This window comes from Syngnathus typhle, linkage group LG19 (genome assembly GCF_033458585.1).
Source record: "Syngnathus typhle isolate RoL2023-S1 ecotype Sweden linkage group LG19, RoL_Styp_1.0, whole genome shotgun sequence".
NCBI lineage: Eukaryota > Metazoa > Chordata > Actinopteri > Syngnathiformes > Syngnathidae > Syngnathus > Syngnathus typhle.
The window spans coordinates 5,481,738-5,504,902 of NC_083756.1; the positions used below are offsets into that span (position 1 = coordinate 5,481,738).

At 41.0% G+C, this 23,165-nt stretch overlaps 1 protein-coding gene and 1 long non-coding RNA gene across 4 annotated transcripts in view; one reads left to right on the forward strand and one right to left on the reverse strand.

Annotated features, from left to right (window-relative positions):
- Positions 1 to 13,080, forward strand: part of LOC133143525 (partitioning defective 3 homolog) — a 126,645-nt gene extending 113,565 nt beyond the window's left edge. For all 3 annotated transcript variants that reach the window (XM_061265479.1, XM_061265478.1, XM_061265480.1), the window contains 3 exons: positions 5,329 to 5,449; positions 7,952 to 8,079; positions 11,049 to 13,080. In XM_061265479.1, the coding sequence (XP_061121463.1) occupies positions 5,329 to 5,449; positions 7,952 to 8,079; positions 11,049 to 11,415 (616 nt within the window). In that variant the 3' untranslated portion in view covers positions 11,416 to 13,080. The remainder of the gene's footprint in view (positions 1 to 5,328; positions 5,450 to 7,951; positions 8,080 to 11,048) is intronic.
- A 3,728-nt stretch (positions 13,081 to 16,808) lies between these two features.
- On the reverse strand, positions 16,809 to 19,549 carry LOC133143526 (uncharacterized). Its single transcript, XR_009710437.1, has 3 exons — positions 19,391 to 19,549; positions 17,824 to 17,927; positions 16,809 to 17,737 (listed from the first exon to the last, which is right to left on the reverse strand). It is a non-coding gene; the product is annotated as an uncharacterized LOC133143526 (long non-coding RNA).
- Positions 19,550 to 23,165: the final 3,616 nt, after the last annotated feature.

Genomic DNA, 23,165 nt, shown 5'->3' on the forward strand with positions numbered 1-23,165 from the left:
ACAGCGCACCATCTCGTCTTAATGGACCTTTCCCAAATTGTTCCCACAAAGTTGGCAGCAAATTGCTACAGCTAAAAACCTGTGTCCACGAGTACGAGGGACTCCCACTGTCATGACAGTAATGATGAGCACATTTTTTTGTTCCTCTGCGGGCCTTTTCATCCAAGGAGGAGCACGGGTCCATACTTCATTATGGAAGAATTTCCTCTTGAAAGGGCAAAGATATAGCATGCGGCAGGGTCTCATTACGACCATCACTTGCACATAATCTTTGCCCACTTACATCCAGGACAAAAGAAGCTTACTTGTCTGGTCCGGGCCCGTTTCACGTCGGTATTCAAATCCAACTCAGGAAATGAATCATAAATTGCCTGTAAAGAAATTGCCATCTCAAGCCATTAGCATTTGACTTTGCAAAGACCGCCATTACTGATATAACCAATGGAGAGGGTTTGACTGGGTGAAGAAATTGCCAATTTATGTTCCACAAGCTTGAAAAGCTCCCTTTTATGAAATGTTGTAATGGCTTAGAGAAAATGCTGATTTATGCAAAGGAAAATAGAACCTGCCATGGATAAAATGACCAAGTTTGACTTGGGAACACTAAAGTGAAGAAAAACATCAAAAGGGTAGGCCACACACGTTCAAGCAAAATCATGTCCCCGTATTTAAGCTCTTAAAAAAAATGACGTTAATCAGTTATATCGACCGTTTTTGTTGGATGCTAAGAAATATTTGCTGACTTTTGGTCATGTGATGTGTTCTGTTGTATTGTTATTATAGGTTCTGTAAAAAGCACTTTGTTACAGTGACAGCTGTGAAAGTGCAATTTCCAAATAATTTGTATTGTATCGTATCCACCAAAATTAGTCTGTCATTTCTGTATTTATTTTATTTTTTTTCATCTCTCTCCAGCACAAAATGTCAAGCCCGATTTTATCCTACCGAATTTAAGATGGCTTTGCTACTCGGCATGGGTGTCATACCACATTTCGGGGAATTAACACTGTGTGAACGTCCGCCAATTGGCAACTCCTATTTACTGCTACCAGCTGTGTTTTCTTCTCTTAACACATCTACGTTCTTTCTTTTCTGCTCTCCTCACATTAATCTTTCCAAGATCACAGAGTATGGCATGAGTTAAAATTTGTCCTATTATGCAAACAGGCCTTGGAAGCCTGATGAAGCTGTTCTTCAAGAATATTTCAGTTTTAATGGGACTGTGACGGATGATGCCATCATAGAGCTGTTTCTATTTCTTTTTTGGGGGTTTTGGGAGATCTGATTCTGGTCTTTTGTCATCAATGCCCCTCATCTCATTTCAATTAAAGAGCATACTCAACCCCTGGTGCCACCTAACAAGGCTTGAAAGATTGTCCCAGACATTACAAGGCACATTACAGTGTCTGGCTGAGTGCTTTGCTGTGTCTCATTTAAAATGGGACACCTTATTGGGTTTTTGCCCGCATGGTCTTGCCAAAGAGGGACCATGCCATGAAATGAACTGGAGCTTTTTTTTTTTTTTACGGGGACAGCGAGCTGAAGCTAATTACCGAGCAGCTCATGTGACACTTCAGTTTCGAATGTGATGGAAAAACACGTAGAAGAAACAAACGATGGAAAATCATCTGACCACACACACACACACTGGTCACTTGCGGAACATTAAAACATGACATCGATCAAGACGTGCAGCGATATTGACTGACGCTGCTCCCTATTAGCATTTTGGTCACAAGGGATGACCAGCAGTCTTGATATTAAATCCTATTTGTGTGTGTTTGCTGGAATTAGTTGCACAAACAGGAAGGTATTAAAGCTTGAACCGATGTCTCAGAGGCTTCTGATTGATTGATGCCTCATCGAAGATGATGAATGCATATTTACCTCGAAAGCGCTGCGATTCCGGGGCCCTCTGTGGCCTCAGCAGTTGGGCTTCATTAAAGCAGAGCGCCACCATGGCCATAGATCATCGCAGTGACAGGGCAACATTATGTCTGGTGGGCTTGATAATGATGTCATGAATGTGAGGGTCAAGGGTTGAAGGGCCATTAACATACGTTCAACTCCTCGATACCGATGGGAGATAGCGTAATGGAGGTATTTATATAGCTGGTGACATTGTGAGCTGTTAAAAATGCAGAAAAGTACATACGGGAAAGTCACAATAGTCATAAATTAGAATGAGCAGGACGATGATGATGGATGGGAGTGAAACCGCTTCAAGCGACCGTCTTTTGAAGTTCCATTTATTCAATTGCCCTCTTCCTGTTTTAGTCTCTCCATCTGTCAGCATCTGCCAACCTCTTGAACTTTCCATTGATTATTACACAACATTGGGAGGCTATTTTGAAAATGATGCCGCCAGCCATATTTTTCCCCCCTTCTGCTCATATGTCTAGGTTGCCATTATTTAAGGTCAGGAACTTTAACCTCTGGCCTCCTTCCTCTTTCCTAATTTTGTTTTTTACATGAAGGCTCCAAGACTTAATCCAGTAATGGAGGAGACAAAATAGCCCACCAATTGGTGTTGGGGCAGGCTACCCCTCCTCTCCAGCTTCCCAACTCTATACCGCTATTCACTCTGTAGAAGAAGCACCCCCCCGCCCCCCCACCCTCTCCCAGTCTCCTACACAAAAGCCGGGGACCAGCTGTGCCGGGAGCACGGAAACCATTTTACTCCATCTTTTTAATTCTGCTTTATTACCATCAATATTTCTATGGTTTAAAGTGGCCCTGACCCTTGCTGTGCTCTGACAAGAATCCCCCTGTGCCTCTTTCTTTAATTATATATCGAAGGAACGGCGGCTGTGTGTGTGTATTGGAGTGCAAATACAAATGATTCTCCATTGGCTCAAGGCTCACCTGCAGAGTGTGAGTCAGTGACATTTAGAAAGGGATCAGTCGTTGTGCATTTACTAATGTATGGAGTTGAGTAAATGAGCTACTTTGCAGTTGGAGACATTTAAGATGGAACCTCTGAGACCTTTGTGCCCTTATAATAGATGAGATACCTACTTGTTAGCCTCTAAAGGCTGCTTTCTGCAACATATTCAGGTTTTGTCTACACGGCAACAACCTGGAAAGAATAGCAAACTTCATTTGTTTGACACTGGGAAAAAAAAAGTGTAAATTAATAAAGAGCTTCCCCCCCTTCAAAAAATGTATTGCTGATCAAATCGTTTGGCCGTCATCACGGGAGGTCTCACTTTTATCTTTCTGCCTTTGAATTAAATGTTAGTCTACGATACGATGAAATAAAGATGAGCTAAGCCTTAGATTTGATTGCAAGATTGCCACAGGGCCAAATTTAACAAGTCCATCCCATCTTCTGCTGCAACTGAGGACAAAGTGAAAAAATATAATGCTAAAGATAACATTGAGTTGGAAATGCGATCAAAACTTTCTTTTTCGGTTATTCTGATTAGTCTGGCCTAAACTCATGTGACCAATATTGGATTAGCCTTTTATTAGCTAGTGTGTGTTTATAGGTCACACTGGGACTCAGTGCATAACAGAAGCGACTACTGGAGCTGTTTGCATCCTTGCTTTAAGCCCCCGTGGTGTCTGAGACATCTGCCAAATCCTCCTGGATCAAAGGATGACTATTACACTGATGGGCATCCATAGTTCAGCAGCAGCCCCCCTACCCACCCCCCAAAAAAGCTTTAGAGGGCTCATGACCTTTGTCAACAGTTCAGGTTAAAAAACACAGGTGGGATAGCATGGGGACATATGTAAATACACGGAACCACAGCACCTTATCACAAAGCTAGATTCGGCAACAAATATAAATACATTTCACAACTTTTCTTTTTTTTTTTCAAGCTTTGATATTGTGATTTTAATGTTTTGTTTGTCATTTATGAAAAAGGTGTCAGGCAGTGTGAGCCTTTTGGATCACACTGTGAAAATATGCATGTATGCATGAGTCATTTTATACATGTGACCTTTTGTCTTATGCAAAAACAAATGATTTAGATTCAACTAATGCAGGGCTCATTCATATTTCCTTTCACCCATAACATCTGCTGATGCAAAAAAACTCTTCCAGATGTATTCAGAGGAGAGGGAATTTTACAGCTGATGCAGGCGTAGCAGAGCTGATTAATTTCCCAAAACACATTTGTATTTTTTTTTTGGGGGGGGGTACATTTTTTTTTATGTACTATCTTCTCTGTATAAGTGACCTTTCTCTGCACCCAATTCTGCAGTTTTATGTCCAATCATGGTTGGACATTTGACATTTTATCGATTAAAAATCTATAAAATACAGTGCATTCTATAGAGATAAGAAAGTTTTTTTTTTTTTTTTACATATATAAATGTAATGGAAATTGTCTTACGAACATATTAAAGTACAAAAATGATGTAGGAAGATATTAGCGGATGAAGCCCATTGATTTTCTAATGAGCAGCTTTTCACATAACCAGAAGCATTAGCTTCCTCTCACTCTAGTGAACCACTTAATTGCAACAACTAGAAAAAAGTGTATGCTTTTTGCATGAAGTATAGAAAGCAAATGGAGTATAACTAACACAATTGATTTTAGTAAGACGTGAAGAAACGGATAACCAGGGCAGATTTCTGCAGCGTCGGTGTGCTTTTACTGACACTTTGTATGTGTTTATTCTAATCTGCATGTGTCATCGGGGTCGTCAGTGTCCAAATAAACACTCACTTCCATCATTGACGTACCTGCTTTAGAAGACCTGTACAATAACAATACTGCAGGTCCTCAATTTACATTTCTGCGTTTTATCTCCCCGCTGATGTGAACCTTTGTTCGGATTGACTATTTTTTTTTTCTTCCTTTCTCCCACACGCTCTTGATTAACCTTTCACTTTTTTTTCCCACTCCACTCCAAACCCTCCCCCTTCCTACTTTTATCTCCCTTTCCTTCTCACCCCATCGTCTCCAGTCCCTACATCACCGGCTTCCAACCTCTATTGCAGACTTTTGTCATCTCGTTTGTACGCTTACGTGCGGGAAGGCAAGCTGCTGTTCTCAACATAATTATATGTTTTGTCGGGCGCTGCCTCTGTAGCTGGTGATAAAAGGCGAAGCCTGATTAAACTGAAGGAAAGGCCATTGATTCCTATTGACTAGCCTCTCAAAGGCCTTTAATGTTGGGGATGTAAATGAAGGTTTTCCACTGTGTTTAATTAATGACAGTGTGCCCAAAAAAAGCTGAAAAAAAAGACTCTTATGCCAAAACCATGTTAGTAAACCTTAATTGAGTCCCTACTTCTGGTTTCCGGACATAATCTAGTAACAGTGAATGTAAATGCTATTTGGTCTGAATCTAGTTTGCTTCTCCTCCCAGCAGTCAGACGGCTCCTAGCAACCATGACCGGATACAAAGACTGAGGCATGAGTTCCAGCAGGCAAAGCAGGATGATGACCTGGAGAACGATGAGCATGCGTACAGCTTGGATCAGTCTTGGGTGAGATTTGTTCATTTCATCACTTAGTGATAACAGCATGAATATTTTGAGATTTCATTTAGGGATGACATCATTTGAGGCCCATGAATAATTAGACACAAGCGGCAGGGCCAATTGAATACCTGTGACCTTTGAACCTTCAGGTTGTGGTCTTGACGAGTCCACATTTTGAATACAGCTCAAAATAAAAGAATGTCAAAGTCATCGGCTTTAGTACAGCGGTTGTCTCGCACGGCAAGGATCTGTTTTTATTTTTCTTGTGGTCGTAAAAGCTTTAAGAACATTCCGCCACCAGTCCCCCACCCACCCTGAAAGTACAACATTTATTTTCTCTGGATTTGTTTACATGTTAGCCCCACATGTAGGTTCAATTTGAAATTAGCTATTTTTCCCCAATCACGTTCCTGATCTCTTTCTTCCCATGCTCGCTGTCAAAGTGAGATACTATCTGTTTGTACAGCACTAAGCAGTCTCCGCATTTTTTCTCTTAACGTCTGAGCTCCTAATTGCTTGCGATTGTTGACACTGTTGAGCGTACCCCCGTTATTCCGGCGGTAATAAGATACGGGGCTAGCCTTGAAGTACTGAAGTCTATTTTATTAGTCCTCTTTAATCCTACCCGGCAAGAAATCACAAAGGCAAAACTTGTTAGAAAGATACAAGGACATGGATGTTCAATTCTGGCAATGATTAGAGGAACCCTTTAAAAAAAAATGTTTTAGCTTGATTCCGAATTCAAACTTTTGATCAAACACTGAGTTGTTTACAAGATGGTTCTAATTCAATTTTCAACTCATGTATGGGATTTATGTTATGCATAAATCTTGAATTGAAATGTATAAAAAATATTTCCAAAATAAAATTCATACTTGTTTTTTTGCTTTGAATTTAATGTGTAAACACGATGCCTTGAACAAACAGAATCAATCCATAACTTTTTATAGCCTGCAAATGATGCATCATCTAATGTTGATCCAGTAGTGCATGATAAAACCGCCAAGTTGACTCCAGTTATTTTTATTTTTCAGTCTCCCTTCCCCTGCTTAGAAAGAAGGGGAATTTCCAGATGTTCACCATAAATTGCTCAGTGTTATGTTTCTCTTTTTCTCTCTCGGGGAAGAAATAAAATAATTACGTGCTGTTAGCATGACCGCACATTCTGTAGACATATACCCACAGATAACACAGAGTGCAACATGAGAATGCCAGATACATTTGCCAATGTTATATAGCTATGAAAATCAGCCTTGGCATTCAGCCACATGTACCAAATTCCTCAACTTTTACTTCTGTCTTTCATACAATTGGGATATGTCGTGAGCCAAACCAACCTTCCATCTCCATTTGTATGTTTGCATGAAATGATGCCTAGATCTTGAATCCTCCGTTTCGGTTACATTTTTAAGTACTTTAAACTCCGACAGCTGCTTTCTTGAGTCCGTATTTTTGATAGCTGCAAATGATTGTCATAACAAGCTCACCCTCTGTGATCACTCTTGTGTTTAAACAGGTGTAGATAACCCTCTTTTACACCCGTCCGACACTATTGGAAAAACGAGAAGGAGCGAAATAGATTCGAGTGTGCCACAGCTACATCATGTTTCATTTTATTGGATAAAAACAAACACGGAGGTCTCCTTGATTTGATTTCAACAAATGTCATGTTTTATATGGCACTGTATTCCAAGGCCTACCAGGGAATAATTGGATTCTACTTCCTGGCCTAATGCCATTAACGTGACTGATTTTCTCTCCTGGTTATTTCTCATGCATTTCTTCTCGCATGGCGTCATCCACCTCCCCCAAACCTTTAAGCCAAACGGTCATCAGCTCCTCTCAAAATCGGGACCGTGTCTGACTAATTTGTCCCCCTTCTAATTTGAGTTTGAATCATTTCTTCTTGCACACTTGTACTGTGTGAGCTATGTTGTTGCTGCAATTTTAACCATATGAGTCCAATTGGCTTCAGCTCAATCGAATGCTGAGGAAAGGACCTGCTGTTGACGTTGAGTGAAATGTAATTGCGCTGTTATTGCAGCTGTCCAAGCCATGGAGAAAAAAAAAGCAACCATTTCACAAGAACTGAAATTCTTTGCTGTCAACCTTTCCAGCTTATAACATACGTTTGGTCCTGTCTCGCTTTTTTCAAACTACAACTATAGCTACCTGCTGTCTTGACATTATAAATGGAGTCAGATTAGTAAGACATTTTCAGGTTTTCTTATAAATGTTCATTTTGTTTCCTTACACCCCACACACGAAGGCGAGAAAGATGTCAGAACGGCGGGACTGAATATTGCACCCCTGGGCTCAGATCATTAAAATGTCCCTGTCTGTCAGTGTCAGTTGAAACATTTCATAATAAGATTGAGCCTAATGAGACACCCTACTGTGGTTTGTGCTTAATCAGATTTTTGTGTTCTCCTTTCAGAAGGTTTGTTAAGGAACTGCTATATCCACGTCAAACCGCTCACCTTTGCAATTTGTCCCTTTTGATTACAGCCTAGTAACGGGATGGATGTGCAAAGTGGGCGCCATTCGGTAACCGGTGAGTCTCAAGTCCCAAAGCAGCATCAAGAAGATGGTGGCAGTTTCCGACAAGCTCAGAGACAATACAATTCTCTGCCACGGTAAGTCGCGGCTGAGCCTTCCCGAAGTTCGATCGGCACGGATACAGACGGGCCGGCCGTTCGGGAATATCATTTTCACGAAATTCCCGATGGCCGTCTTGTCCCTTCACAAACCCATCGTAATTTCCTTGACATTGGTTTAATAATATAATAAAATTCATAGCATGACATTTTTTTCTTGGCTTCACCTCTTTTTGGTGATTTTTATCCATCCGCACCAACACATCATTTTTCCGATGCCGTCCTATTTTCATTTCCATTGCTGTCTGCGAGCAGTCATATTTGGGTCGATTAAAACATGTTTCCGTCTGTGGATATGGATTGGCGATCCACATGGACGAATAATCAATGTGCTGTGTATAGGCCAGAGCAATCTATGCATTCCTTTCATAGGTATTATCTGCTGGCATCTCATGTGATGTGACAGTTGACTCCCCGGCCTTCCCTCCCACGGTCAGTTGCTTCTCTTGGGAAAGTTCATCTGGCCGATGATAAAAGACTGACTATGGTGGCTTTTGATATGCATTCCAACTATAATCTCCTAACACTCTTAGCGGGCACTTGTGTGAGCTCAGGCTTCATGTTAGACCATAGTAAATGCCTTACACCCCTCGATTAAAAACCATAATTCGCCTCGGTTTCGACATTTCTTAGACATTTGTTCTTCGCAGGAATTCCTTTTTAAAATGGAAAGTAAAATCCCAAAAGAGCCTTCCGGAGGAAAAAAATCCCTGGTAGCTGCATATCTGATGACAGATAGGATAAGCTCGCCGTCTGGGATGTGAGGATTGGCGGGGCACTAATGAAGGCTTGTTGTTCGACCGGGATTAGCAGCGGCAGGCGGCGGTGGGCGAGGAACAAGCGTGTTAGTCGGAAAGAGAGACTACTGATTAACTTGAAAGAGACACAACACGCCTAACACACACATGAATGTCATTAAGATAAGATTCTTAAAAGCAGGAAGGTCAAAGCAGGCCAAGAGCTCACCAACTCAAGCAACTCCTGCATTCCTCTGTACCATAAAGTAGACTTCAATCAAATCAACTCAGTTAGAAAAGTTCAAATTAAAATTGTATGTGTAAATAAATATAAATATATATGTGTATGCACATATATATATATATATATGTGTGCGTAAAAAAAAAAAAAAAATATATATATATATATATATATATATATATATATATTTTTTTTGTCATTATTTATCTTATTTTATTACGCACACACTTACAAAATGATAGAACTGATGCCAGTTAGTTAGCCAGTGTGTGCGAGTCCATGCTCACGCATTTACTCATGTGCTTCTTGCCCTTCCCGTGAACTCTGATTTTTCCCAGCTGTTTAAAAGAAACGCCCCACAACCACAACTTTTTCCCGTGACCCAAGTTCTTAGCTTTGTTTAAAATCTGTCAGTCTAGCGCTAACTCTCTCTTTTGGGTAATATATTTCCCCCCCGTCTATAAATTTAATCTACTTTGTGACCGATTCCGGCTCGACAGTAGAAGTGATAAGAGCGTTCCACTTATGCATCAATCATGAGTACACTCCTGTGGGACTCTCTTTGCACATCCTCACCAAAAAAAGCCTTCTCGAATTTTATTTTCGAAAAAGTAAACTGTCACTCCTGAAGTGTGGATAGCTGCCTGGTGCGACAGGCACAGAGAGTTTCCAAACAAGCAGTTCCCTCATGAGTTGTGTTGGCTGCTCTTTAAGCCAAGCCGGGGTGTAAATGCATGTTGGCTCAGCCCGACAGCAAAAGCCTGATGTGGAACATGTGGTCCGGCTTGCTCGGCAGTCTGTCCTTACATCTGCCTCGCTTCATGTTGGCCTCACATGCATACTACATATACTTAGACAAACACGGAACAAGATAAGATTGAGTTTCACATAGTCAGTGAATAAATGCATTTGCAGCTGTTTACATGTACATAAATGCGGACTTGAACGTTTGCTATGTGGGCCTCTGGAGAGGAGCATTTATTTTTTTGATATTGCGCGACAGATTCAAAATTTCGTGTCACACAATGTGAAATGTAAAGTACTATATGATGTGGAAACAAACTCCTCCTTGTAAACAATCTTAACTGGGATCAAACATTTGTCTTGTCTGTTGTCAACTCGGCATTTAGTCTAATCCCTTCACAGACTTTCCAAATATGTCTCCGCTCAAAATAATCCACTCCATCATCACTGACTCGGAGCAGAAGGCACCATGGCAACTACAGCTTCTGCGACTCGGTGGTGAAAATGAGACCCCAGATGATATTTTAAATTGGTTATATTTGAGGGATTCACGTAACGAGATTGTTATAAGTTATACCCCAAGAAGGATTCTGTTTGGGGGACTTTTCAAAGTTGCTTCTTTCCCTCTTCAATGCTCAAAAACCTTTTTAAGCCTACAGCAGGTCAGTGAGGTGTGAATGTGTTTTTTCTTAGCAACACGACATACTAAGAAGCGCTGTCACCGCTCTTCCAATGAGTGTTTGCTTTAATGGATCTAATAATGGAAAAGCAGATCTCACACTTTAGCTCAAAGACGGAGTAACCTGTCATAGCTCAGGGCCACATTTTCAATAGGCATGCTTGAGCAAGATATGAGTTTGTGGTACTTTTTTCCAAAAGTTATAATTCAATGTGAGTCAAATGTCTGCTCCAGGGATGATAAGTATCATCTTCATTTTAAAAAAAATATCTGGGCCGTCTTATCTTCTTCAAATGAAAACTTTATTTCTTTTTATCGTTCTAGAACTACTAGTTTGTAGTTCAATTTGATTTCAATGTCATACCCTGATTTGTTTTATTTTTTTATTGTGCCAGCATCTCATTTTTGGGAGTTGATAACATTATGGTACATTTTAACTCATCTGGTCCATTAAGCCACGCTACGTGTACCGAAAAAGGAAATGACGACACATCCCCCTTCAATCTTCAGCTGTTCAGTCATTTCACGATTAACTCTGTGTGTTTAGGCCACGTAAGAATCCCAGCACCGTGTCCCAAGACGCACGGGACAAGGCCAACACACCAACAGATGGCTCTCAGAGTGCCAAGGACAACCCACGCCTCTCCGGCAACCACGGCTCACATAACGGCTACCTGGGAACTTCCAACTTCAACACTCGCGTCCTCTTGGAGACTCAGGAGTTGCTGAGACAGGAGCAGAGGCGTAGAGAGCAGGGGGGCCATCAGGGTCCTTCCAGCAGTAGAGAACCCGTGCAGAATCCACCTAAATCCAAAGGTCCCTACCGACAGGACGTCCCCCCGTCTCCAACTCAGATTGCCAAGCTTAGTCGGCTTCATCAGGGCTCAGACAAAGGGAGGCAGTTTTATTCCTGAAGCTAACAAAGTTAGGACTGATTTTATAGAACATTCATTTAAAAAAAAAAAAAAAAAAGCGACAAAGGAGTCCAAATGCTGTGATTAAAAAGAATTTCCTTAAGTATTTATATTTTTTTTGTAAAAAAAAATATTTTCTTATCGAGTATGTATATACAGTTAAGTGCCTTTTTCCCCGGACTAGCTATGATTTTTTTAATTCTGAGGAGAAGCACCAAAATATTTTGGGATTTTTGATAGCAACCGAAAAGACTTTGCCATTTTGGGGTAACTGTTGATATTCTTGACAGTGTTGGTGTAACCTGAGGAGTCTCCCTTGTGCACCGTGCATCAACTAAAAGTTCTTCTCATCTTGCTTTACTTTCTTGATTTTCTCTTTACATTCACTCCTCAACTAAAAAAAAAAAAAAAAAAAAAACAGCTTTAGAAGTATATTATTCCAACCCTGTGTGGAATATCCAGGGATTCCAGCTTTTTAAATTGGGTCAGGTCCGGTTTATTAATTAATGTACCTCATTAAAAATGAATGCAGCCCTTTTGTGTTGACTTTTTGTTGTCATGTGTTGCGAGGAGCAAGAAACGGCAACCTTGCTGGCAAGGTTTCGGCCCCGGCCTTGTCCGGAACGATTGGGATGTAAGTGAAGTCTGCTGGCCCTGAGGTGTCAGAGCTGTTCCTTGCTGAATATTTTATCAGGGCGGTCACATGGGAAGCTCTCCAGTGGGTGGCCCTGTTCTGTCTATTTTATCGGCTAAATACAACAGAGCTGATTTGATTTCCCATCCAAGATTATATCCGTTAATGGAACTCCATTTGTGCTTATGCTAGTCTGTCAATATTTTCTTTTTCTTCTCATTGTGCGATTAAATTAATAATTTGGAGGTATTTGTGGGGATTTCTTTCTTACCATGTTTTTCTAAATATAGGTATATCTGCTTTTCACACTTTTGTATGTGAATGCATTTTGTTATTGTATTCATTCCTTTTTAAAAAAAACAAAAAAAAACATTCTCATTCAATTTAATTTGAAGTCAGGGGTGGCAATTTGTCATCTATGCTTCTACAAGTCTTCCTCGAAGTACAATTCTGATCTTTCCTTATGTCAATGCATATTTTGAACATGTTAGTCTTTGCAATTACTGCCACTTACCGAACGTACAATATGTCACTGAATATATCTTGGCATCCTTGCCATATGAAGCTTTTGGCTCCAGAGTTGGAGAAAAGCAGAAGAGTAGGAGGCGAACAAGACGGGGAGCTCTGACCTCGTCAGTGATTCAGTCAGAGGAGTAATCGCAAGTATTCCTCTGAGTTTTTGTTTAAAACTCAAGGTTACCATTTTCCATTCCTTTTTCATTTGTGTCTCTGAATGCGTGTGGTTAAATGTGAGCATGTGTTGCGTAACACATTAAGGGCTGTAAATGTACCACAATATCTTTGTATGCAAATACTCTGTTATTGTTTGCCGCTGTAATATTATTCAGGGCATTATTTTTTTTTTTCCCCCTCCAGTGTAAAATATATTGTCTTCATGATCATCCGATATTGTATTTTATTATACACACATGGTTGTATAATGTAAGCATCAGTTTTATAAGAGAATACGAGTAAAAACAGACTCTGTTCTTTTGCGTACATGCAATAAAACATTTTTTCGAACAAAGGCATTTAGGTTTCTGTATTTGTTTGGAAAAGCTAATGAGGAATACCCGCCACTATTTAACTGCTTATCCTGTTCGGGGTCGGGGGGAGGTAAGGCTTCGTTTATCAACCATGCATACGCACAAAAGTGTTGGTAATGACTGTGTGCCAACATTCGCCCATGCATGGGAACATATGTCAATTTAAGTATTGAAAATAATCATACATGTATCTGACCACAATGACTAAGAAAAGAAAATATTCTCTGGATCGGTTGTCTAGCTGGCAGATGGTCTCGTACCGTTCTCATAATTCCACATGAAATGTCTTCAGCGGCTATCTGGCCAGTCGTTGGCAGCAATTCAAAATATACGTTTGAGTAGCAATAAAAATATGCGATGAAATGAGATCATCCGAGTCCCCCCACCCCTATAATCTCCATTCCTGATTTAAGTTTTTACTTTGAGCTGACTCAACGACTAAAAACAGCTTGTGAACCTTGAGATGGTGATGAAGGCAAAAAACGTTTAAGGAAAGGCTAACGTCAGGTTTTAGATGTCGGCACCGGCTCTTCATCAGAGACTCCTTGCCAAAGCTATCTTCATCCAAAGGAAGGGCTTGAAATGATCCAGCTGGGCCATTTAGAAACGACTTGATGATTCCACTTGTCTGGATACCACCTTTGGGAAAAAGGGTAAAATTAAGGTGAAGCCCGAGATGAGACGAGTTGAGAGGGCTGGACTGCTTTAACTCTTAATACCTTTTGCCGTGTTAAAAAGCTTTGAAGTAGCTCAAACTTTGATCGTCCCTCTTGAGCCACAATCCAGTTTCTCCAATATTACCTCTGAGCCAGTGTCAAAAGAGCCATTTGGAGGACAGCGACCCTCGAGGACTGAAGTTGGACGAATATCCTTGTCAGAAGTGATTGTGAGTATTTGTTTGTGTGTAAGTCCAATAAGCTGACGATCGGTCCGGGGTATATCCCGCCCGGGATAGACTCACCCCAACCCGAACGAGCAGCATGAAAGATAGATAGATGTTTGTGCACAACAGACGTTGCCATTATCACCTACACCAACGTTGTTTGTCTTCTCTATATGTTGCAATGGCACACTATTAAATTTCTCGGAAACAGTGTGCCAATGAAAGTTTGATGATGGCAGTTTGTGTGTCAGCAGGGGACAGAGTTTGGAGGAACAGCTGCATTAAAGCATGCTACAATTGAAGTGGCCCTGTGTGAGAGCATTGTAAATGACGAGGGAGAGAAAAGGGAATATAGAATGCGAGTTGAATTACAGCAAGCCTACAGGGGATTAAGTTGTTATATAATGCTGTTGAGTCTCAAAGTCTGGACAGATTTATAAGTAGGGACACCAAACAATTTAGAGAAAAAAAGCTCAGTTGAGATTTAAAGCCCCAATAAAACGTAGGGTTCATCCCAGCATGGTGTCCAACACCGCATGGAACATATTGGGTGCTCTTCTATAAAACCTTAAACATTTATTTCTTTATGGTCCATGGAGGTGATAAAACTGTCTTTGCGTCCTACAGTTATCCCCATTTCCATGACAGTCATACTAAGTAATGGAAACCTGTCAATGAGTGACAGGAGAATTGTCCGACATCTGAAAGCCAGACGAGGAGACCAATGTACCGGAAAGAACAAAGGCGATGTCCCCACTAAAACAAGTGTAAGTCTTTTTTTTTTTTACTCTTGCAGTATCCAGTGTGTGTCACTAATTTCGAGTTGAACTCACCCCAATCTGGAATTTGAAAGTGGAAGCCAACACTATGATAAACTGTGCTCATAAGTCCTGGCAGATGCAGAAGAGAAGACATTTGAGGGACCTGCAGGCATGCACACACACAAATATGCATTAGCTAACATCTGGTATTGAAGGAACATAAGGACTCTGTTTGGACCATGAAAAGTCAAGCGTGTGCGGTGAGACCCAGAGGAAGTGTAGTTTTTGTTTTTCGTCTCACTTTTCTTCTGTAAATCTACTATTTACAACGTTTGTCCTTCAAAAGATCTGCATAAAATACGGACTGGCCTTGAAAAAATGAAAATACCTCTTACTTTTCCACAGTGGGTGCAAAAACCTCGCCGTAAACACAACAAGGAGCATATTAGAGAATAACAACCTTGAGGGGCTTTCCCAAGTGGCTTTCCCTTGAAGCTAATGGGGACTGTCGTATTGCGCACTCTCAAACACGGAGCGCGGCAACGTTCGGGACCCCTTACTTTTCAAGTAGCCTGTCAAAGCGGTAGATTGAAAACAGAAGGTGTTCCGAAGAGCTGTTTGATTGGCGACACATGGTAAAAGAGCCCATTAGGAACGACAGAAGTGGATTTTCTTGCAAAAGCGCCTTTGATTCCTCAAACGCGTGTCTTGGAGGCATCTGCCCTGCGTGAGGCATCACTCACATGCCCATGCGAATCACTAGGGGGTCGACAGACGTTCAGTGCAAATATGTACTGAGCTTTCAAGGACACACTCCTGAGTGGGTTAAGTAAATCGAAAAATAAATACAATTCATAACTAACGTGGTGTTGACCAGCTTTGAAATGGTAATTTATTGTTTGAAGTTTTCTGGTGCAAAAAAAAAAAGAAGTAGAACGATGAATGCAAATATTAGCAATGGTTGTTGTTTTGATCTCGTAATAATATTTCCAAAAGTATTCGTGTTCAAATTGTCATTTTTTTTCTGGCGATCTATTTTTATTTTTTTTGCAGGATAAGCAAAATTTGACTAATTATCCTTTGTTTGATACGTTCATGATTTTTTTTTAAACTTTTAATTACACTCTTTTTTTATTTTGTGCAGTACATTTTATTTTGCCTTTGACATTTTTTATTTAGACCTTATTTTTAATTATTCAACATATTCTCACTCAAAATCGGTCAGGATACAATCGCCCCCAGCTCACCTGTGACAAGTGAGGTTAAGCGCTATTGAAAATGGAAGGATGTATTATTACCTGGGAGACCAAATGTTGTTCTACTGCCTCAAAGTGAGGTACACTAAATCCCTCATGAACCAACGATGCTTCCTTGCCAGATAGTGTTCAATATCCAGTGCTGTCAATTATAGTGACAGTCCGGTTGTTTGACATCAGGTTCACCTGCCCTTTTCTTCATCCTCCAGAATGTCAGGCTTGATGTTTATGGAATTACAAAAAAAAAAACATTCAGTTGAAGTGAACAGAATAGGTTCAGCAAAGCGTTGCTGTATAAAATCTACATAAGAATAAATCCTGTAATCTCTCCTCAGTTTACACAGTAGAGTGGCTGAAAGCAATTACTCCTGACAAAGAATGCCCCCCCAGACACACACACACATATCCTCCTCCATAGCTTCGACTATTCCCATCGCCCTGTCTGGAGTTAATCCTCTGAACTTTCCAAAATGTCTTCCTCTATTCCTTTTTTCTCCCCGAGTGCAAGCTGTAACACCCCCGAGATATCGTACACACAGGAGAGGCGATTGAAATAGCCGTCCAGAAATTCCCAATGTCTTGCCGAGTGGACGTGCACCCACACACACAAACCTCTTTGTTCTACCTGACCCCCACACTTCCCCTTTTGCCCTGAACTCAACACACAACCCCACTCAGAGGGCACATCGAGTTATTATCTCTTCACAGTGGGATCCTCACAGGTGTTGAATGATGCTCGCATGGGCGGATGGGGGGGTAAAATGGGATTAAATAGAAGAAGAGTGGCTTTCTTTCTTTTTTTTGGAGGTGGGGCGGGTGATTATTTAACGATAGTGGGGAGGTGGTGAGATCCTGACACCTGTGGGCGACTACTCACAGATGGGGGGTGGACAACATCTGCTGCTCCGATAGCCTTCAACCCGGTCCAGAAATGTTAATGGTGTCGCCCCCTTTATGCTTTAGATGCTTCATTATTGTATATTGACTTTTGCTTGTTCCATAAATGCCCACCAACCAAACAATACAAACTCAAAGTGGCTGTAATTGGATTTTATTTTTGTTTTATTAGGTTTTTTGAAACAAGAATTTGAGTTTGATTGGGGATGTAACAGAGCAGGGATGATGAATTGTTTGGTTATACAGAAGCAACAACGCGGCAAGGTTACCGGATCTCACAAAAGACGTTGTTAGCTAAGGGGAAGGTTATTGGCTGGATAATAATTGTGCTCGCCAACGGCTTCTAATTTATCTCATTATGTTTTCGTCAATGTGATTTTGAACACTAATATTGGTAAATAAATGAGTTTTTGAGCATTTTTAATGAGATAACATAATGTTGTGTGGTTACTCTGGTCATCATGTTTATTGTTCATTAATGTTGACGTTCACATTTTAGAGCCAGACACTTTTTTTGTTTGTTTTAAATTCACTAGCAAAGGAATCAAAAGCCTAATCGAAAACAAATCCCTCACTATATGATCTCATCAAGCTTGTCATTCTTATGATGTGTTTCTGATTTAACTGCCTTTTCGGCAATATCTTTTTATGCCTTTTTGAGACGATACAGATGTTGTATTTTAACACTAATGCATGTGGGATCTTCAGACTTTCCAGGACATGTGCTTTCTTCCTTTTCAGTGACAGCGTGTATCTTTAATGGTGACAGTGTTTTGTTCTTCATGTCTCTCGGGACAGATAATGGGAAGCGCTCCTCCTCAATGGCGAATAGGCCAGAGGAGGCTCTGTAAACATGAGGGAATGAAGATTAATCACACACTAGAGATAGTGCTCCCACTTTAATAATCGGTATTGATTACTGTCACCTTACATCTGCACCAACAGCTGCTGCGAGACGGGCCCGTCGCCCAAGGCTGGTCCACTTTACACATCGGCCGTTAAATCATTGTGTATTCAGTGGAGAACAGCTGGATTCTTGTAAAAAAAGAAAATAATACACCATTGAATTGCCTTGAATGGAAATATTTTCTTTTTCCCCCCGAAATAAAAGTCATGCTTAAATAGTCAATAGGCCTGTGGCATAATATGATAAAAGTTGCAGAAGGAAAAAAAAATGTTAAGATGACCAATTTCTAGATGTTGGTACATCTTCATTTGAGCTTTTACGGTTTGCTTGCTTTTATTTTCAAATTGTTACATGATTTTGCCAATTTCCTTTCCATCGACCCATTCCAAGAAGCCTATTAAGAGGGTAGCCTTGATCTTGAACTTTTGAATATGCATTTATATTTGACACTTTTTATGACTCCCTTAGGGGCAAATTTATTTCCATCCAAATAAATGAAACTTGTTTTCATAATCTTGGCTACATGTACACTGTGTGAATAAGAAGTGTATCACGCCTTGAGGGCTCCCATTGAAACATCAAAACAACACTGCCAATTGTTGTAGCCCTACTGATATAATGGCGGTGGGAGATCCAATCATATCTGAACTCTGACCCCGAGGCTGATATGTGGTTGTGGTGGTGAGATGGCTGTTGTGCAGACAGCACATGTTGGTAATGAGAAAAGAGAAAGTGTGATGTTATTCTGAATGAGAACACGCAGTGTTGTGACCCCCACCATGGCCTCTTTCCATCTTGAGAGCCAGGGGGCAGGGCAGCCGGCTGAGTTTGAGTCTTTTGGGGACTGTTTGATTGGCGTCTGCACTCCGTCCATCTGAGCACGTACAAGAAAGCTGACGTGCAATTTGATGAAAGCCCAAAATAAAATGCTGTAAATTGCACATGTAAGATGTATAATCTTTGGTATCACGTCAACATATTTGGAGTTACTTGAATTTATATGTACCGATTTTCCTCTGTACGAGTACAAATGGCAGTCATTTCGATTGTCGTGATATTAATGGTCGGAGGCCTTCCTTTCGTTTTGTATCGTTGCGTACTTTGTCCATTGGACTAATTACACCATCATGTTGTCACTTGTAAGTACACACTTGGTCTATTTAAAAACTATTCAAAGAGCTCAACCTCTCCCATGATCATGTCGCCTAACAACAGATCGATGAGAGGCATTTATTTGGAATGACTTTTCAAGGGGAATTCACTCGTGCATTAACGGGAGCATTCAGGCTAGGACGTGATGGTTAATTGTTAGGTGGTAATGAGGATGATGTAACAGCAGCACGTATTGATCGGGTACTATTTCGAGGACCGTGCTGGCATGTAAGCTGAATTGTAAGGATCACTTATAAATCGCAAAAGTTGTCATGAATCCACGACCTGTAAGGAGATCAAATGGAGCATATTCAGTATTTTCGAGATTTGATTTCACTGGCCGCAACTGGGGCAGCATCCAAGATCAACTTTCAAGGATCCAGCTAGCAAAATAGCTCACGCCTTGATGAGCCTGACTGCTCACTGTTTTAATTCTTACCATTTGGGGATGCTTCGCCAGCACCCGAATCCATTTTCTTAATCCTATAGGCTCACTGTCACCCAAGTTCCTGTTTAACAGATCAGCGGTAGCGAAAGCTTAGCGATGCAGCAGCCACCCCTAAACCCCTCCGCATGACTCCCGGTCTGGCCCGAGCAAAGCTTTGAATCACCAGAGACGGTCATTCATTGGATCTGGCATCGTTTTACTCTCCGTCGCGACTCGTCTGTCTCACATGATACTAAGTATGACAGACTTAACTGCATTCTTTGCTGTGATTTAACCGTTCCACAAAATGGATGAAACGTACCTTCAGTCCAGATTTCCCCTCATTCGGTTATGTTAGACTATACAAACATAAGTAAGTGAGAGAACATATGTCTCTACAGACCCATTCTGGCTTGCGTCTGACTAACTCATAGGAATATGACAAAGAATGAGAAAAAACTCAAATGAACTAATCTAATAACATTAGACAATGGAGGATTCAAAGAAAGGCTGCTCGAGTATCTGACGGTAGGCTTCCCATATAAAGAAAAAAGAAGGTATATTTCTTCCTATATCTGTGTAAATATTAGTGTTAATACCATCTGCACCCTTGTCTATGTTTGTAAAGTGCCTGACCTTGATACAGCCTAGCTAGTGTGACGAGAGATAACAGGTGGATTGGCAGCCCACGCTTGTCGCTCTATGTTTAACCTGTGAGATTCAACACCCCGCAAGGTGGTGAGACCAGCGGGTGCCTGCTTGGGTAGAAATGATCTTTTTTTTTTTTTGATACCGCTGCTGATCTGAGATTGTTTTTTTTGTCATTCTCCCAATAGGCACACCGTGCAGCCATGTAGTTGTGAAAACAGAGTGGGTGGGGCTGTTGAAATTATAGCTTGTAATTCACATAAAACAACCTATGAAATGGTGGCTTGGTTGAATATGACTATGCTTCAAAATAAATGATCACATTAAGCTGGTGCAATGTCTTCATCTTACCAGGCACATCCTTTCAACAAAAAAAAATTTTCCCCCCGAGACCACTTTCGTGTTCTTATTATGTCCGACCACTATTTGCCTTTAGTCCCGTCCTAATGTTCCGGTTGGTGTCTTCACTAAATAATTACAAGAAACCTGTCCTCGCCTGTCAGTGTGGTCAGGCCCTTTGCTGAGAGTATGACAGCCATCTTGTCCCCTCAGTCCTCTCCTTCCATTAGCTGCCCAGGTCACTGTGGAGTCATTCCAGGGTCAGGGCCCTCCTCTATGTGCTGTAATTGCAGTACACTGAGCACTCCGAAGCTGCCTCGCCCACCTAATGAATTGTCACCCACTTTAATATGAAATTACACAAGGGTGACTCGTAATAGATTAATACGGTTGGCAAGGTTACTCTCAAAGGATAATCCATTGAAAATTGCTGATTGCCTGCCTAAAATTATTATAAGACCCATGTGAAGTGGGATTAGCCAGGCAAAGTGATCCTATGTGATCACTCTTATCTATCACTGGATCACTTTGTGTAAAGAGGGGTGTGAATATTAATACACACCCTTCTGAAAGGTTAGCTTGTACTTGGACGGATTGGGGACGCAGAAACTTTTCATCACGTTAATGCTGAATTACCGTAATTCCCGGACTATTTTGTTTTAATATAAACCGCATGTCATCCAGGGTTCAAAGGTTGTGCAGAAAGTAGAGTCTTATAGTCCGGAAATTACGGTAAATGTGACTTCAAAAGTATAATATTTGCAGGCTTTGTCATATGTCTGATAAACTAACCCAAAAACTTTTATGTCACCGTTACCTACTTTATTATTGCTCGAGTAAGTAAATTAGGTGACATTTGAGTATGTAATGATGTCAAACGCAATCATTTGGACATGCAAACTAGCACGTCTTTTAATATCTACTTTTCTTCTTTCCTAAACCAAGAGCGTTTGTTAATACCTGCAGGCGTACAGCGGAGTAATTTATACGAGCGCCAATAAAAAAAAATGTGTCAGAGAATTAATTAAGGCATTAAGGTGCTGATAGCAGGGGTTCCAATGCCTCTGAGAGACCGAGAAGAAAATAGATTGAAGCAATTTTGCATTTCCCGCATAATGGTATTGTTGAAGGCAGCTAAAAAGTCCATTAGGGGAATCCGCACAATAAGAGGATACACTTTTGTATCGATACATTCCTTTATCTCCAACTTCTTTCTCTTTTAGTTCCAACTTTCATACCTTCTAGCCTTCGCTCCTTGATCGCCAACTGATTGCCGGGGCTTTATTGCATTGACGAAGGGTGACAGTAGCTGTCGCGGTTGTCAGACGGCTCAGCCTGCAGCATATCAAACTGTGGTTTGTAGCACGACTTTTGACATGCTCAATCGTCCATTAAAGACGAATCACTGTCAGCGCTACGTTCTGTCTGACTATCAGTCATCAGTGGGAGTAGCATCAGGAGATCCTGTTGAACCTGAGGTTAGAATAAGAAGTCAGATAGAGGTACCGTATTTTACGGACTATAAGTCGCTACTAATTGCTCAATCTTTTTGCTTATCTATCGATTTTTCATGATTTTCACGATATTGTATGATTTGTGCATATTCTCTTATATATGGAAATTAAACATTAAAACATCTGCGGTTTATAGTCCAGTGCGGCTTATATACGAGCTGGATTTTCCACTAATTTAACTAATAAAGTGCAGTTTATAGTCCAGAAATTACGATACATATTGTGTTAAGAAAAATCTCGTAAAAAAATAATATGCCAAGTCCAGAAGATTTGGAGAGTTTTAATCAACATTCCGTTTTGTCCTCAACGGTTTTGAAGTCGAAAAGAATGAACGTCACGCTTGATTCCAAAAGCATGCATACAAGGCTGATGTAAGCGGCTGAAACAATCCTGAAAGGAATACCTTCAAAAACCAGAAGCTAAGGTGTGACCTTGAGTTGTGCTCTGTCCACAATGGAACATTAAAGTTATCATGAGACCCCGCACACAGGGCCTTGCTCCTCATATAACATCCAGTCGAGCTTTCTGAACCGCTCCGGCTTTCACGGCAGGTCAACTATATATATCGCCAGAGAGGCGGCCTTTGAAATTGTGCGTTTACTGTCTCGATTTAAAACCATACTGTCAACCGTAGGTGGCGATAAAGACAGCCAATTATCTTGTATAGTTAGAAACAAAAGGACGTGATGCTCTCTGCCACTCATATCATAAGGCTCATAAAAGTTAATTCCAGGGTCAACAAGCAGCTGGTGGAGAAAGAAGGATGAGCCGAGGTGACTGAGAAGGGGCTGCTGGAACACAGTAGAAAAGAGACAAGCCTTAATCCCCTAAACTTCCTCCTGAAGGCAGCACTTTTTTTTTAAAATTCGGGGTTTATCCCTTTCCTGGGGAGGGGATGTTATCAGCTGACGCTTTCTTCTTCCCCTATCCCCTTTTCCTCTTGCCTCTCTGCGATGCATCTGCCAGGTGTGATAAGGCAGACAAACTTTTACCTTTTACAGGGCTATTAAAACCATTTTCCCCTGCAGTTTTGAAATGATTATCGCCTTAGGCCCACAGTTCCGGGTGAGCTGATAGCTCACCTCCATCTGGCCATATCTTTGTGACTCTTTGAGGTTCTCGTCTGGCTGGGTGGTTGAAGATTATATGCATTTACTAAACGGCTTGAATACAGTGAGGGGGGAGCAGCAAGGGATGGGATGTGGAGATGAAAAAAAAGAGGGGGAAGAATTGAAAAGCACTGGGCATCTACAATGCTGTGGTGGTTGATAAGGGATACGGTGACA